We start from the raw sequence: 14,167 nt of genomic DNA, 5'->3' as shown, positions 1-14,167 counted from the left end.
ACAGACGCTGGGGAAGACGTATAAAGACAGGGCAGCATATCTGATCCATCACAGACGCTGGGGAAGACGTATAAAGGCAGGGCAGCATATCTGATCCATCACAGACACTGGAGAAGAATTATAAAGACAGGGCAGCATATCTGATCCATCACAGACGCTGGGGAAGACGTATAAAGACAGGGCAGCATATCTGATCCATCACAGACGCTTGGGAAGACTTATAAAGGCAGGGCAGCATATCTGATCCATCACAGACGCTGGGGAAGACGTATAAAGACAGGCCAGCATATCTGATCCATCACAGACACTGGAGAAGACTTCTAAAGGCAGGGCAGCATATCTGATCCATCACATACACTGGGGACTTAAAGGCAGGGCAGCATATCTGATCCTTCACAGGACACTAGAGAAGACTTCTAAAGACAGGGCAGCATATCTGATCCATCACAGACACTGGAGAAGACGTATAAAGGCAGGGCAGCATATCTGATCCATCACATACACTGGGGAAGACGTATAAAGGCAGGGCAGCATATCTGATCCATCACAGACACTGGAGAAGACGTATAAAGGCAGGGCAGCATATCTGATCCTTCACAGACACTGGAGAAGACGTATAAAGGCAGGGCAGCATATCTGATCCATCACAGACGCTGAAGAAGACGTATAAAGGCAGGGCAGCATATCTGATCCATCACAGACGCTGGGGAAGACGTATAAAGACAGGGCAGCATATCTGATCCATCACAGACACTGGAGAAGAATTATAAAGACAGGGCAGCATATCTGATCCATCACAGACACTGGGGAAGACGTATAAAGACAGGGCAGCATATCTGATCCATCACAGACGCTGGGGAAGACGTATAAAGGCAGGGCAGCATATCTGATCCATCACAGACGCTGGGGAAGACGTATAAAGGCAGGGCAGCATATCTGATCCATCACAGACGCTTGGGAAGACTTATAAAGGCAGTGCAGCATATCTGATCCATCACAGACACTGGGGAAGACTTCTAAAGGCAGGGCAGCATATCTGATCCATCACAGACACTGGGGAAAACGTATAAAGGCAGGGCAGCATATCTGATCCATCACAGACGCTTGGGAAGACTTATAAAGGCAGGGCAGCATATCTGATCCATCACAGACGCTGGGGAAGAAGTATAAAGGCAGGGCAGCATATCTGATCCATCACAGACGCTTGGGAAGACTTATAAAGGCAGGGCAGCATATCTGATCCATCACAGACGCCGGGGAAGACGTATAAAGACAGGCCAGCATATCTGATCCATCACAGACACTGGAGAAGACTTCTAAAGGCAGGGCAGCATATCTGATCCATCACATACACTGGGGATGACTTCTAAAGACAGGGCAGCATATCTGATCCATCACAGACACTGGAGAAGACGTATAAAGGCAGGGCAGCATATCTGATCCATCACAGACACTGGGGAAGACGTATAAAGGCAGGGCAGCATATCTGATCCATCAGAGACACTGGGGAAGACGTATAAAGGCAGGGCAGCATATCTGATCCATCACAGACACTGGAGAAGACTTATAAAGACAGGGCAGCATATCTGATCCATCACAGACACTGGAGAAGACGTATAAAGGCAGGGCAGCATATCTGATCCATCACAGACACTGGGGAAGACGTATAAAGGCAGGGCAGCATATCTGATCCATCACAGACACTGGGGAAGACTTATAAAGGCAGGGCAGCATATCTGATCCTTCACAGACACTGGGGAAGACTTCTAAAGACAGGGCAGCATATCTGATCCATCACAGACACTGGAGAAGACGTATAAAGTCAGGGCAGCATATCTGATCCATCACAGACACTGGGGAAGACGTATAAAGACAGGGCAGCATATCTGATCCATCACAGACACTGGGGAAGACGTATAAAGGCAGGGCAGCATATCTGATCCATCACAGACGCTGGGGAAGACGTATAAAGGCAGGGCAGCATATCTGATCCATCACAGACACTGGGGAAGACTTATAAAGGCAGGGCAGCATATCTGATCCTTCACAGACACTGGGGAAGACGTATAAAGACAGGGCAGCATATCTGATCCATCACAGACACTGGGGAAGACGTATAAAGGCAGGGCAGCATATCTGATCCATCACAGACACTGGAGAAGACGTATAAAGGCAGGGCAGCATATCTGATCCATCACAGACACTGGGGAAGACGTATAAAGGCAGGGCAGCATATCTGATCCATCACAGACACTGGAGAAGACGTGTAACACAGACACTGGAGAAGACGTGTAAAGGCAGGGCAGCATATCTGATCCATCACAGACGTTGGGGAAGACTTATAAAGGCAGGGCAGCATATCTGATCCATCACATACACTGGGGAAGACTTATAAAGACAGGGCAGCATATCTGATCCATCACAGACACTGGGGAAGACTTATAAAGGCAGGGCAGCATATCTGATCCATGACAGACACTAGGGAAGACTTATAAAGGCAGGGCAGCATATCTGAACCATCACTGACTCCAGGGAAGACTTATAAAGACAGGGCAGCATATCTGATCCATCACAGACAATGGGGAAGACTTCTAAAGGCAGGGCAGCATATCTGATCCATCACAGACACTGGGGAAGACTTGGGGTTGCGTGGGAGATGGACTCCACCGTAAACTGAATTTTTAGTTATGGGATAGGCAGAAGAATTGTTGGGGATGTAGGGACAGTAGCAAGGAAAGGGTTACCAAACGATAAAATATTTATCTGCTTTTTGTGTCCATTCTGGTTTTGGTGACCCACCCTTCTTTTTATTCTTTAGTGGGAAAGGCGAACCGGTGATAGAACTCAGCTACAACGCGTGCCGCAAGCAGATGTACCACTCTGTGGCCACCATCCTTGCCCATGCTGGATTCGAGACTGCCAACGAGAGTGTCTTAGAGACTCTGACTGATATCGCCCACGAGTACTGCCTCAAATTCACCAAGATGCTGAGGTTCAACGTGGACCGAGAAGCCAGGCTGGGCCATACCCCGTTCCCAGATGTCATGGAGCAGGTCTTCCACGAGATGGGAATAGGCAGCGTCTTGTCTCTCCAGAAATTCTGGCAGCATCGGATTAAAGATTACCATACGTTTATGCTGCAGGTGAGCAACTGAACGCGCAGAGGGCGGGGCTAAGTAATACAGCACCAGCCCCGCACAAAAAAAAGACCACACAAAAAATCAATTTTTACTTCAGTAATGGGTTCAGGAACATCAACTATGATATGTAACACACTCCTAGGTACACACATACCCTTGTCTCTAGGCAGATGGGGGAGGGGGGGAGGGAGTTTGGGGACAGCAAAGTTTCTTAGAAGTGGATCCCTGGACATCTTCATAACTGATTTTCATAACCTCCCATAGAGGCCTTATCTATTCCCTGGCCAGATGGACAAAGGGAGATGTGGCCCCTAAGCGAAGGTCTTTTTTGGGGATTAGCAGTCCAGAACACTTTGACTTCAAGGGTCATAGAATGAGAGGGGTTCTGGTTTATTTTATAACTGGTCCAAGGACCTCATTCATATTTGCAAGCAAAGCATAAAAGCAAGCATTTGGGCCAAACCATGCTGCACTGCAGGTGGGGCAGATGTAACGTGCAGAGAGATTAGATTTGGATGGGGTGTGTTCAAACTGAAAATCCAAATTGTAGTATAAGCTGTCTAACGTATGTGGGCTACATGCAAAAGCCCGGACAGAAAGTTACTTGCTCTTTTGCTTTACTTACAAACATGAATCAGAACCTTAGATCAGGCATGTGTCGCTGGATTTAAAAGTTCCAGATGCTGCGAATGATAGTACCCGGTTGTTGAGGTGGGAGCCGCCGATGATAGTGGTCAGCGGTTTGGAAGTATTACATTTCCATGCAGTAAACTCTCACTTTCAGGACCTTGCTTCGTTGGGTTTGTCAGGATCAGTAAACGTAGACGGGAGAATAGAGATTGTGTTACAGAGAGCAGAACAGGATTTCTCTAGCATCCATAAATGATATTGGGGGAAACTAGTACGATGGGGTATGGACGGGGTCCAAAGGAGCCAGTGCACTTTAAATTTCTTCTATTGGGTGTGCTGGCTCCTCCCCTCTATGCCCCCTCCCACAGCCAGTTTAGAAAAAAGTGCCCTCAGGAGAGGATGCACATCTCTGCAGCTTCTGAGAGTTTTCTTCAATTTTCTTTTAAACTTTTATTATTATCGGTATGCTGTCAGGGCAACAGCATACCTGCGCCGTGGGAGTTAGGAGGGGGGTGGCGGTCACCGGCCTTACGAGGTGCAGAGCCGCTTCCCCGCTGCAGGACCACCATCCTGAGGGGTTGTTCAGTGGGGCACTGCGCCTTGGCTGTCACAGCCGCAGCACGCCGCACACCCCTAACGCTGCCTGAAGGTGACATCGGTGGGGGGTCCCCCGGTACAAAGTGCGGCTGACCACGGGCGCGGCGTACGGGACCGTCCTGAGGGGGTCTCGCTAAGATCCCCGTGTAGAACTGGCACAAAAGAGCTTGACTACCACTTGTGTGATGTTTTACGCTATGAAGGAGACTCTGCCAGTATAAATATTCATTATAGCTCCGGCGCCATTAGAGGGGGCGGTGCTAACTCAGAGCGGGACCTGAGGCATTTTGGCGCCTTCCTCTACTTACTGCAGCCATCTACAGCACACACAGCGCCTCCTGCCTCACAAGACACGCTAGAAAAACTAGTACAGGGTGTAGCAAAGGGGGAGAGCCGCTTGTGTACACTGTCCTGATCCTCTGTAGGACCTAAATTGTTAGTGTTTACTGTGTTTGGAAAGCCGACAGCCTCACTGGGGCTGTACAGCTCAGGGTGTGCTGGTGTCCTTCTCTCTGTGTCTCCTCTCACATACAGTAGGGCAGGCTTGCAGTATCACTGTCTGTGTGTATGTTATTGTGCTTACTGTGAAATTTGGGTAAACACAAGCTGTGCAGTGTATGTCACACCAGATTCTCTCTATTATCATCTGATTCTGTTTCCTGTGAACAATGCAGTCAATCTTCACAAATCAGTGAAGGGGCTGCAGGAGAGGGTCCAGAGCCCCACTGGTTAGGGTCTCTTAAGACTATGATGTCAGATAAATCTTCCCAGCTCACTGCTAATGTGCAGAAGACTGATAGGGCAGATGCAGAGCCCGCTCCTCTCTCATGCAGGTCCACAGAAGCGTGGTTTACCTGCTCTGCTATCAGATTCAGATGATGGGGATGACCTGGATCCCATTAGTGGGGATCCCGATATACTCAGGGTATTGAACCCCTCATTTTGGCTATAAGGGACGTGTTAAAGCTCCCTCTAGAGGACGCTGCAACACAGCGGTCGTTTTTCTTTGTCCAAAACAAGCCCAATGTCACTTTCCCTGATTCTCCAGAGTTAGATGACTTATTCAAACAGGCCTGCAAAAATCCAGACAAAAAATTGCAAGTGTCCAAAAAATTTTTGCGTACTTTCCCATTTGCTCCTCAAGGTAGAAAATTTTGGGAGGAACCCCCTGGGGTGGATGTCTCAGTCTCTCGTCTAAGAATGCGGTGCTGCCTGTCCCGGGCTTCTTTACTATGAAGGATCCTGGGGATCGAAAGGTAGAGATTACCCTAAAATTTATATACACTGCAGCCGGCCTTTCACAAAGACCGGTCATTGCGGGTTTCTGGATGACCCATGATATTCATTCTTGGGCCACACAAATTCAGGGGGGCCTTTCGGGGGGTATGACCTTAGTTACTACGGTAACCCTCCTGAAGCACATTCAGGACACTACCTGTGTCCTCTGTGATTCCCTCAAGGAACATTAATGCTCGGACGTCTGCCATGGCAGTGTCGGCGTGCAGGGCCTTGTGGTTGCGTCAGTGGATTGCGAACGCAGCATCCAAACGTAATGTGGAATCCCTCCCCTTTTCTGGGGAATGGCTTTTTGGGGTTGAACTCGATGCATGGATTTCCAAAGTTACGGCTGGGAAATCCACGTTTCTCCCATCTGGGACGCTACTATCCGGGTCCGTCTGTCCAGTCCTTTCGGTCTCGCACATTTCGATCAAAGGTCAGAGGTGCCTCCAATGCGGCTAGAGGCACCTGAGGTAAGTCCAGAAAACCTGCAAGTACCAGTTCTCAGGAACAGTCCACCAGTACTGCTTCCAGTAAGGCCTCAGCATGACGGTGCCCACCCACCTCGAGGTGGGAGCCCGACTGCGTCACTTCAGCAGCGTCTGGGAGACCTCCTGCCAGGATGCCTGGGTCAGAGAGCTCGTTTCTCAGGGCTACAAGCTGGAGTTTGACAGTACTCCCACAATGCCCCCAACGATTTTTCAAATCAAGCTTACCAGCTTTGGCGGATATGCAAGTTACGTTGCAACAGGCTATCCGAAAGTTGGTCCAGTCCCACGTCATTGTTCCAGTACCACTACCGCAATGCGGCAAGGGCTTTTACTCAAACCTGTTTGTGGTGCCGAAGCCGGACGGTTCGGTCAGGCCCATTCTGAATCTGAAATCCTTGAATCCTTATTTGAGGGTGTTCAAGTTCAAAATGGAATACCTGCGAGCAGTGATTGCGGGCCTGGAAGAACAGGAATTTATGGTCTCTTTGGATGCCTATCTCCATATTCCGATTTGGCCTCCTCATCAGGGATACCTGCGGTTTGCCCTGCTGGATGATTGCTTCCAATTCCAGGCACTGCCCTTCGGCCTGTCTACAGCCCCAAGGTTATTCACGAAGATGATGTCGAAGATGATGCTTCAACTCCGGGTCCAAGGGGTCAATGTGGTCCCTTATCTGGACGATCTTCTGATAAAGGCAAGATCCGGGGAGCTTTTGTTGCTCCATAACGACCGCACCATCCGTCTTCTGTCCCACCTGGAGTCAACTCAGAGGCTCCTGTTCATGGGGATGTTGCTGGATACTGTGGCCCAGAAGGTGTTTCTACCAGAGGACAAGGCAAAAACACTTCAGGAGATTGTCCGCATGGTGCTCTGACCCACTCGAATGTCCGTACATCTTTGCATCAGATTGTTAAGAAAGATGGTTGCCTCATAAGAGGCGATCCAGTATGGGAGGTTCCATGCCAGAATGTTTCAGTTGCATCTCCTGAGCAAGTGGTCTGGATCGCATCTCCAGATGCACCTCATGATTGAGCTGTCACCTCAGGCCAGGATTTCCCTTCTGTGGTGGCTACAGTCCTCCAATCTCCTGGAGGGCAAGAATTTCGGGATTCAGGATTGGACCCTCCTCATGACGGATGCGAGTCTGAGAGGATGGGGAGCTGTCACCCAAGGGGCACAGTTCCAGGGTAGGTGGTCAGCCCACGAAAGCCTCCTTCCAATCAACATTCTGGAACTTCGGCTATCTACAATGCTCTGCGTCAGGCATCTCCTCTGCTCAAAGATCAAGCGATCCAGGTACAGTCGGACAACGCCACAGTGGTGGCGTATATCAATCGACAAGGAGGGACAAAAAGTAGAGCCTGCATGCGAGAGGTGTCAAAGATACTCCTTTGGGCGGAAAGGAATGCAAGTGTCATGTCAGCAATCTTCATTCTGGGTGTGGACAACTGGGAGGCGGATCTCCTGAGTCATCACGATCTCCACCCGGGTGAGTGGGGGCTCCACCATCTGGTGTTCCAGCAGATCATCGACCGGTGGGGTTGCCCACAAATAGACTTGATGGCTTCTCGTCTCAACAAGAAACTCCCCTGGTATTGCTCACGGACCGGGGACCCTCAGGCGAGGTAGTGGACGCACTGGCGTCGCCTTGGCCTTACCGGCTGGTCTACCTGTTTCCTCCGATCCCATTGCTCCCAAGGGTGCTAAAGCGTATCAGGAATCAAGGTGTCCAGGCAATTCTAAGTGCCCCGGACTGGCCTCAAAGGACGTGGTACGCGGATCTTCTGGACATGTCCGTCGAATACCCTTGGCCTCTACCACTCAGAAGAGATCTTCTTCAACAAGGACCGTTTGTCTATCCAGACCTACGGCGACTTCGTTTGACGGCATGGAGGTTGAGCAGAATATCCTAGCTCACAAGGGCCTTTCCAAGAAGGTTATTGCAACCATGGTTCAGGCCAGGAAACCTGTGACGTCAAAACACTATCATCATATCTGGAGGAGATATGTCTCTTGGTGCGAGGAACACACGTATCTGCCTGCAGAGTTTCACTTGGGACGTTTCCTGCAGGCTAGTGTGGATAAGGGCTTACGTCTGGGTTCCATTAAGGTCCAGATTTCAGTTCTCTCAATTTTCTTTCAGAAGAAATTGGCAGTGTTGCCAGAAGTTCACACCTTCTTGCAAGGGGTACTCCACATACAACCTCCCTTTGTGCCGCCTACGGCACCCTGGGATTTGGTTGTAGTGTTGGAATTTCTACAGTCCTGGTTTGAAACTCTGATGACGGTAGAAGACAAGTACCTCACGTAGAAGACTGTGATGTTACTGGCCCTGGCTTCTGCTCAACGTGTCTTGGAATTGGGGCCTTATTGTGTAAAAGTCCGTACTTGGTCTTTTACGAGGACAGAGCGGAGCTCCGGACTAGACAGCAGTTCCTGCCGAAGGTTGTCTCCACGTTTCACCTGAATCAGCCTATTGTAATTCCGTCCAGTATTGACGCTTCTGCTCCTCCGGTGGCATTGGATGCTGTGCGTGCCTTGAAGATCTATGTCAAGCGCACGGCCCAGGTCAGAAAAACGGATTCCTTGTTCGTGCTCTATGATGCGCAGAAAAAGGGTTGCCCTGCTTCAAAGCAGTCCATTGCTCGTTGGATTAGGCCAGTGATGGCTAACCTTGACACTCCAGCTGTTGTTGAACTACACATCCCAGCATGCCATCAGTTTTAGCATGGTCAAATAGCAAAACTGTAGCAGGGCATGCTGGGATGTGTAGTTCAACAACAGCTGGAGTGTCAAGGTTAGCCATCACTGGATTAGGCTTACTATCCAACAGGCCTATGTGTTGGCAGCCTTACCTGTTCCTAAGTCTCTGAAGGCCCACTCTACAAGATCAGTGGGCTCTTCCTGGGCGGCTGCCTGTGGAGTCTCGACCTTGCAACTATGCCGAGCTGCTACATGGTCGGGGAAGAACACCTTTGTGAAGTTCTACAAGTTTGATGCCCTAGCCAAAGAGGATACCCAGTTTGGGCAGGCGGTGCTGCAGCAGTCTCCGCACATTCCCGCCCGTTCTGAAGCTTTGGGACATCCCCATCGTTCCAGCGGAGAAGACAGGAAGTAGTTCATGCGTTCCATCTCCGGGAATTAGGCGGATCTTAATGTTATCAGTCAGATAATCTGATTTCTTGTCCTCCAATCATGTTAAAACATAAACCAAAACGTCCATATATAGTCCATCATAAAAATAGAAGATAGAAACAATAAAAAACTATTAAAATTCATAAAATGCAAGAGGAATAAAAAGAATAAAATTCCAGACAAAATCAATAGCAGCAAGTAACTCCATATTTTATAGCAGTAAAGGATTATAGAAACATTATAGAAACCACTTCAATTCAAACTCGCCATTAAGTCCTCCTGGGGTCAGTGTTTTCAAAGTATGAATCCACTTCATTTCTGCCCTCGCCAATCTCACATCATCATCTTTATTTTTCCAAGATGGTAAAATGGCTTGTAATCCCCAGAAGGACTTAATGGCCCCTGGGTTAGAGTTATGGACTTTCTTGAAGTCTTTGAAAACACTGACCCCAGGAGGACTTAATGGCGAGTTTGAATTGAAGTCTGGAATTTTATTATTTTTATTCCTCTTGCATTTTATGAATTTTAATAGTTTTTTATTGTTTCTATCTTCTATTTTTATGATGGACTATATATGGACGTTTTGGTTTATGTTTTGACATGATTGGAGGACAAGAAATCAGATTATCTGACTGATAACATTAAGATCCGCCTAATTCCCGGAGATGGAACGCATGAACTACTTCCTGTCTTCTCCGCTGGAACGCACACGCACTTCCGCTTCCGGGAGTGACGACTTCCGGTCGCGGCTGGAAGCGCCGCGTTTGGCGGGAAAAAAGACTTTTGTGTGGCCAATTATACAGGATGTCTAGGGGTATAAATATGCCTCTCTAAGAGATCACCACTGTGCTTCTGATGAAGGACCACAGTGTCCGAAACGCGTCAACCTAGTGGTACCAGGTGTGGAGAGGTGGAGCTGTCTTCCTTGGATGACCTTTTTTCCTTCCGAAACGCTGTAGAAGTCCGGACTCTCCAGTGTCCCTTTTGGGAGGGTAATTCGTTTTCCAGCTATCAGCACCCTTTGATACCCACCTTTGCTTGTGGATATATGCCTTGTATTCTTTTAAATATTGTGAGTGTTCTGTGAAATAAATTTGTTGTCCCGTGTTTTCCAAATTGGTCTGCCCTATGATTTGTCTTTTGTTTTGAGATAAGAGACTACACTTTGGAGGACGTTACAGAGGACATCCACAAACACTCCTTAAAAGGATTGCAAGGGGACTTTTTTCATTTCATCTATATCAGATGTAAGGTCTTATTTGCATGTGTTTTGCGCCTATCACTTTCCGATTTCTTGTATACTAATCATTTGTGGATTTTTTGTGAAAGGTTCCAGTGATAGTGGTCGGCTACACACACATCATTGGCAGCGCATGGTGTTTAATCTGTTTTTCATTTCCACATCGTACTAGTTTCCCCCAATATCCCTTATGGATGCTAGAGAAAATAGGATTTTAATACCTACCGGTAAATCCTTTTCTCGTAGTCCATAAGGGATATTGGGCGCCCGCCTCAGCGCGTTGACTTTCTGCAGGTTCTTGTTCTATAGTTACCTGTTCAGCTGTTGCTGTTGTTGTTACCAGCCATTGTTGTATGTTAGTGATGCGCTGGTATGTAAATCTCACCACCTTTTGTTTTCATGTTCCGTCTCTCATATACTGTATGTCCTTTCTCCTTCGGGCACATTTTTACCTATAACTGCCCTGTGGGAGGGGGCCTAGAGGGGAGGAGCCAGCACACCCAGATGAAGAAATTTAAAGTGCACTGGCTCCTTTGGACCCCGTCTATACCCCATCGTACTAGTTTCCCCAAATATCCCTTATGGACTAAGAGAAAAGGATTTACCGGTAGGTATTAAAATCCTTTTTTTCCATCCCTATTAAAGGTTCAATAATCATTAAAAAGCTGATTCCGGATGAACACTGGTGATCTATTTGTACTTCAAAATTAAATGTTTAGCAGTAATCGCTTGACCATCAGGCACCATTACCAACCTAACGCGCAGCTGTTCCGAGTGACTGCGACAGTCTTATTACTGCCTTATAGAATGTGGGTATCAGTCCAGCTGTGCCAATTGCTTGTGCGTCTGCATGTGGAAAGACTGTCCACCCAATATTTTTACGTACGCAGCGGTCATCATTAGTATTAGGTCTTAAACCCCACACAATGCTGGGTGGCAACGACCCATCAAGCGTCCTGTCTCTGTCCGCACGCTGCCAATGAGCACGACAGTATTCCTGTACGCCCATTCTCCCATGGCACTGCCGTGAGATAGATCCGTACTGTGCGTATGGCCACCGCCCAGCAATGCCCATGTCAAAGTAAAAGAGGTCCGTCGAGGCACTGGTCGATCCGTCTTATAAACAGTGCGACGCATGTACAGTCGGCATTTGCTTTCTACAGTTTATGCGCATTTTGCAGATACCCAAGAGACCCGTCTGAATTTCCACTTGCACCCATGTATAGTGGCCATTTTTATCCATCCTGATCCTCGCTACCCTTAATCCACCTAAACCTTTTTGCGCATAGGTGTTTTGCTCTACATCAGTGTGTGTATATATGTATGTATGTATATATGTGTATATATATATATATATATATATACACCAATAAAGAAGAAAGAACAGCGGCACTCCAGGATTTGATTAAAGGTAAAACTTGTAGTTGTGATAAAAAGCAATCACATAAGGCCAACGTTTCAGGGCCCGTAGCCCCTTTGTCATGGTTGACAAAGGGGCTACGGGCTCCGAAACATTGGCCTTATGTGATTGCTTTTTATCACAAATACAAGTTTTACCTTCAATTAAATCCTGGAGTGCCGCTGTTCTTTATCTATCTATCTATCTATCTATCTATCTATCTATCTATCTATCTATCTTTTATAACCCTGTACTAGGAGAACAGTAATTCTTGCAGATCATTATGTAAAGATCTATGACCGTGTCAATGAATCTGTTTATTGCATGTCTTTTACTGAGTGATTGTGGTAGAGGTGAGCTGCTTGTTCCTAACCGTGGTGATGCGAAGATTAAGGTTCAGCGTGGGGTTATGCAGAGTGAGTGGGTCTAGGCGTGGCGTTATGCAGAGTGAGTGAGGTTCTGCGTGGCGTTATGCAGAGAGAGTGTGTCTAGGCGTGGTGTTATGCAGAGTGAGTGAGGCTCTGCTTGGCGTTATGCAGAGTGAGTGAGACTTGGTGTGGTGTTATGCAGAGTGAGGCTCGGTGTAGCATTATGCAGAGTGAGTGGGGCTCAGCGTGAGGTTATGCAGAGTGAGCGAGGCTCTATGTTATGCAGAGTGAGTGAGGCTCAGCGTGACATTATGCAGAGTGAGCGAGGCTCTGTTATGTAGAGTGAGTGAGGCTCGGCGTGGGGTTATGTAGAGTGAGTGACGCTCGGCGTGGGGTTATGTAGAGTGAGTGAGGCTCGGCGTGGGGTTATGTAGAGTGAGTGAGCCTCGGCATGGGGTTATGTAGAGTGAGTGATGTACAGTGTGTCGTTATGCAGAGTGAGTGAGGCTTGGCATGGTGATATGTAGAGTGAGTGCGGCTCGGCGTGGGGTTATGTAGAGTGAGTGAGGCTCGGCGTGGGGTTATGTAGAGTGAGTGCGGCTCGGTGTGGGGTTATGTAGAGTGAGTAAGGCTCGGCGTGGGGTTATGTAGAGTGAGTGAGGCTCGGCGTGGGGTTATGTAGAGTGAGTGAGGCTCGGCGTGGGGTTATGTAGAGTGAGTGAGTCTCGACGTGGGGTTATGTAGAGTGAGTGAGGCTCGGCGTGGGGTTATGTAGAGTGAGTGAGGCTCGGCGTGGGGATATGTAGAGTGAGTAAGGCTCGGCAAGGGGTTATGTAGAGTGAGTGATGTACAGTGTGGCGTTATGCAGAGTGAGTGAGGCTTGGCATGGTGATATGTAGAGTGAGTGCGGCTCGGCGTGGGGTTATGTAGAGTGAGTGAGGCTCGGCATGGGGTTATGTAGAGTGAGTGAGGCTTGGCATGGTGTTATGCGGAGCCAGTGACAGACACCTGATAATCCCCTCTCTGATCACAGGTCAGCAAGCAGCTGTCTGAGGAGTACGAGAAGATCGTCCACCCTGAGCGGGTATGTGAGGACACAAAACCAGTGAAGATTAAAGAGGTCACCGATATCACGTTCCCCATCAGCGAGGAGCTGGAAGGTGACCTGGCACCCGGGGATCAGTCTCTGCCGGTGGGCGTCCTCGGGGCCCAGAGCGAGAGGTTCTCCTCTAATATGGAAGTCGATTCGTCGCCTCAGCCTGGTAAGGAGGTCTCGCCACTCTGCAACATGTAACATGCAGTGTCTTTATCTTTTGAAAGCATTTCTAAAAAGAAAACATTGATGCAGACCAGAAGTTCTGCTCTGTAAGTGTCCTCACCATCATGCAACCTTGATGTACGGGACGAGGCAAACACTTCCCGAAGCCCCCCCTCCCCCCCCCCCAGATTTTAAAGGTTAACACAAAAGGCATGGTAAATGCTATTCAGAATGTTAATACATATTCTAAAAGTGCATGGAATAGAGTTTATTTTAAATTGGTTCGTGAATATGTTATCACCCAGACGGTGCCCTAATTCGTAATAGACATTTGTAGCCGATTTCTGGCGTTTCGCATCTCTCGGCTGGTCATTTGCGGCGTTATCGCTGCAGTTTCCTGACCAAGCTCACTGTCATGTGTCTCTAACTAGCAGAATCTTTGTTACTGTGAGGAAAACATCTTCTTCAGCTACATGAAAGCCATCTACACAGCCAGCGAGGCCATCTGACAGCTGAGGTTTACAAACATCCACCAAGAACCATTAATGAACTGATGGCTGCTATATGCCAAGAAATGACCGTATCATATTCAAAACAAACTAAAAGTAAACTGTATGCCATGCACTTTCA

At 48.2% G+C, this 14,167-nt stretch overlaps 1 protein-coding gene across 1 annotated transcript in view; it reads left to right on the top strand.

The window, feature by feature from the left end:
* The window catches only part of SUPT7L (SPT7 like, STAGA complex subunit gamma), a 54,611-nt gene that overhangs the window by 8,830 nt on the left and 31,614 nt on the right, over window positions 1–14,167 (top strand). The window contains exons 3-4 of the mRNA XM_063918897.1: window positions 2,819–3,143; window positions 13,313–13,541. Coding sequence (XP_063774967.1) covers window positions 2,819–3,143; window positions 13,313–13,541 — 554 coding nt within the window. The remainder of the gene's footprint in view (window positions 1–2,818; window positions 3,144–13,312; window positions 13,542–14,167) is intronic.

Source organism: Pseudophryne corroboree, chromosome 4, assembly GCF_028390025.1.
Source record: "Pseudophryne corroboree isolate aPseCor3 chromosome 4, aPseCor3.hap2, whole genome shotgun sequence".
Taxonomy (NCBI): domain Eukaryota; kingdom Metazoa; phylum Chordata; class Amphibia; order Anura; family Myobatrachidae; genus Pseudophryne; species Pseudophryne corroboree.
This window is presented reverse-complemented; position numbering and strand designations above follow the sequence as displayed.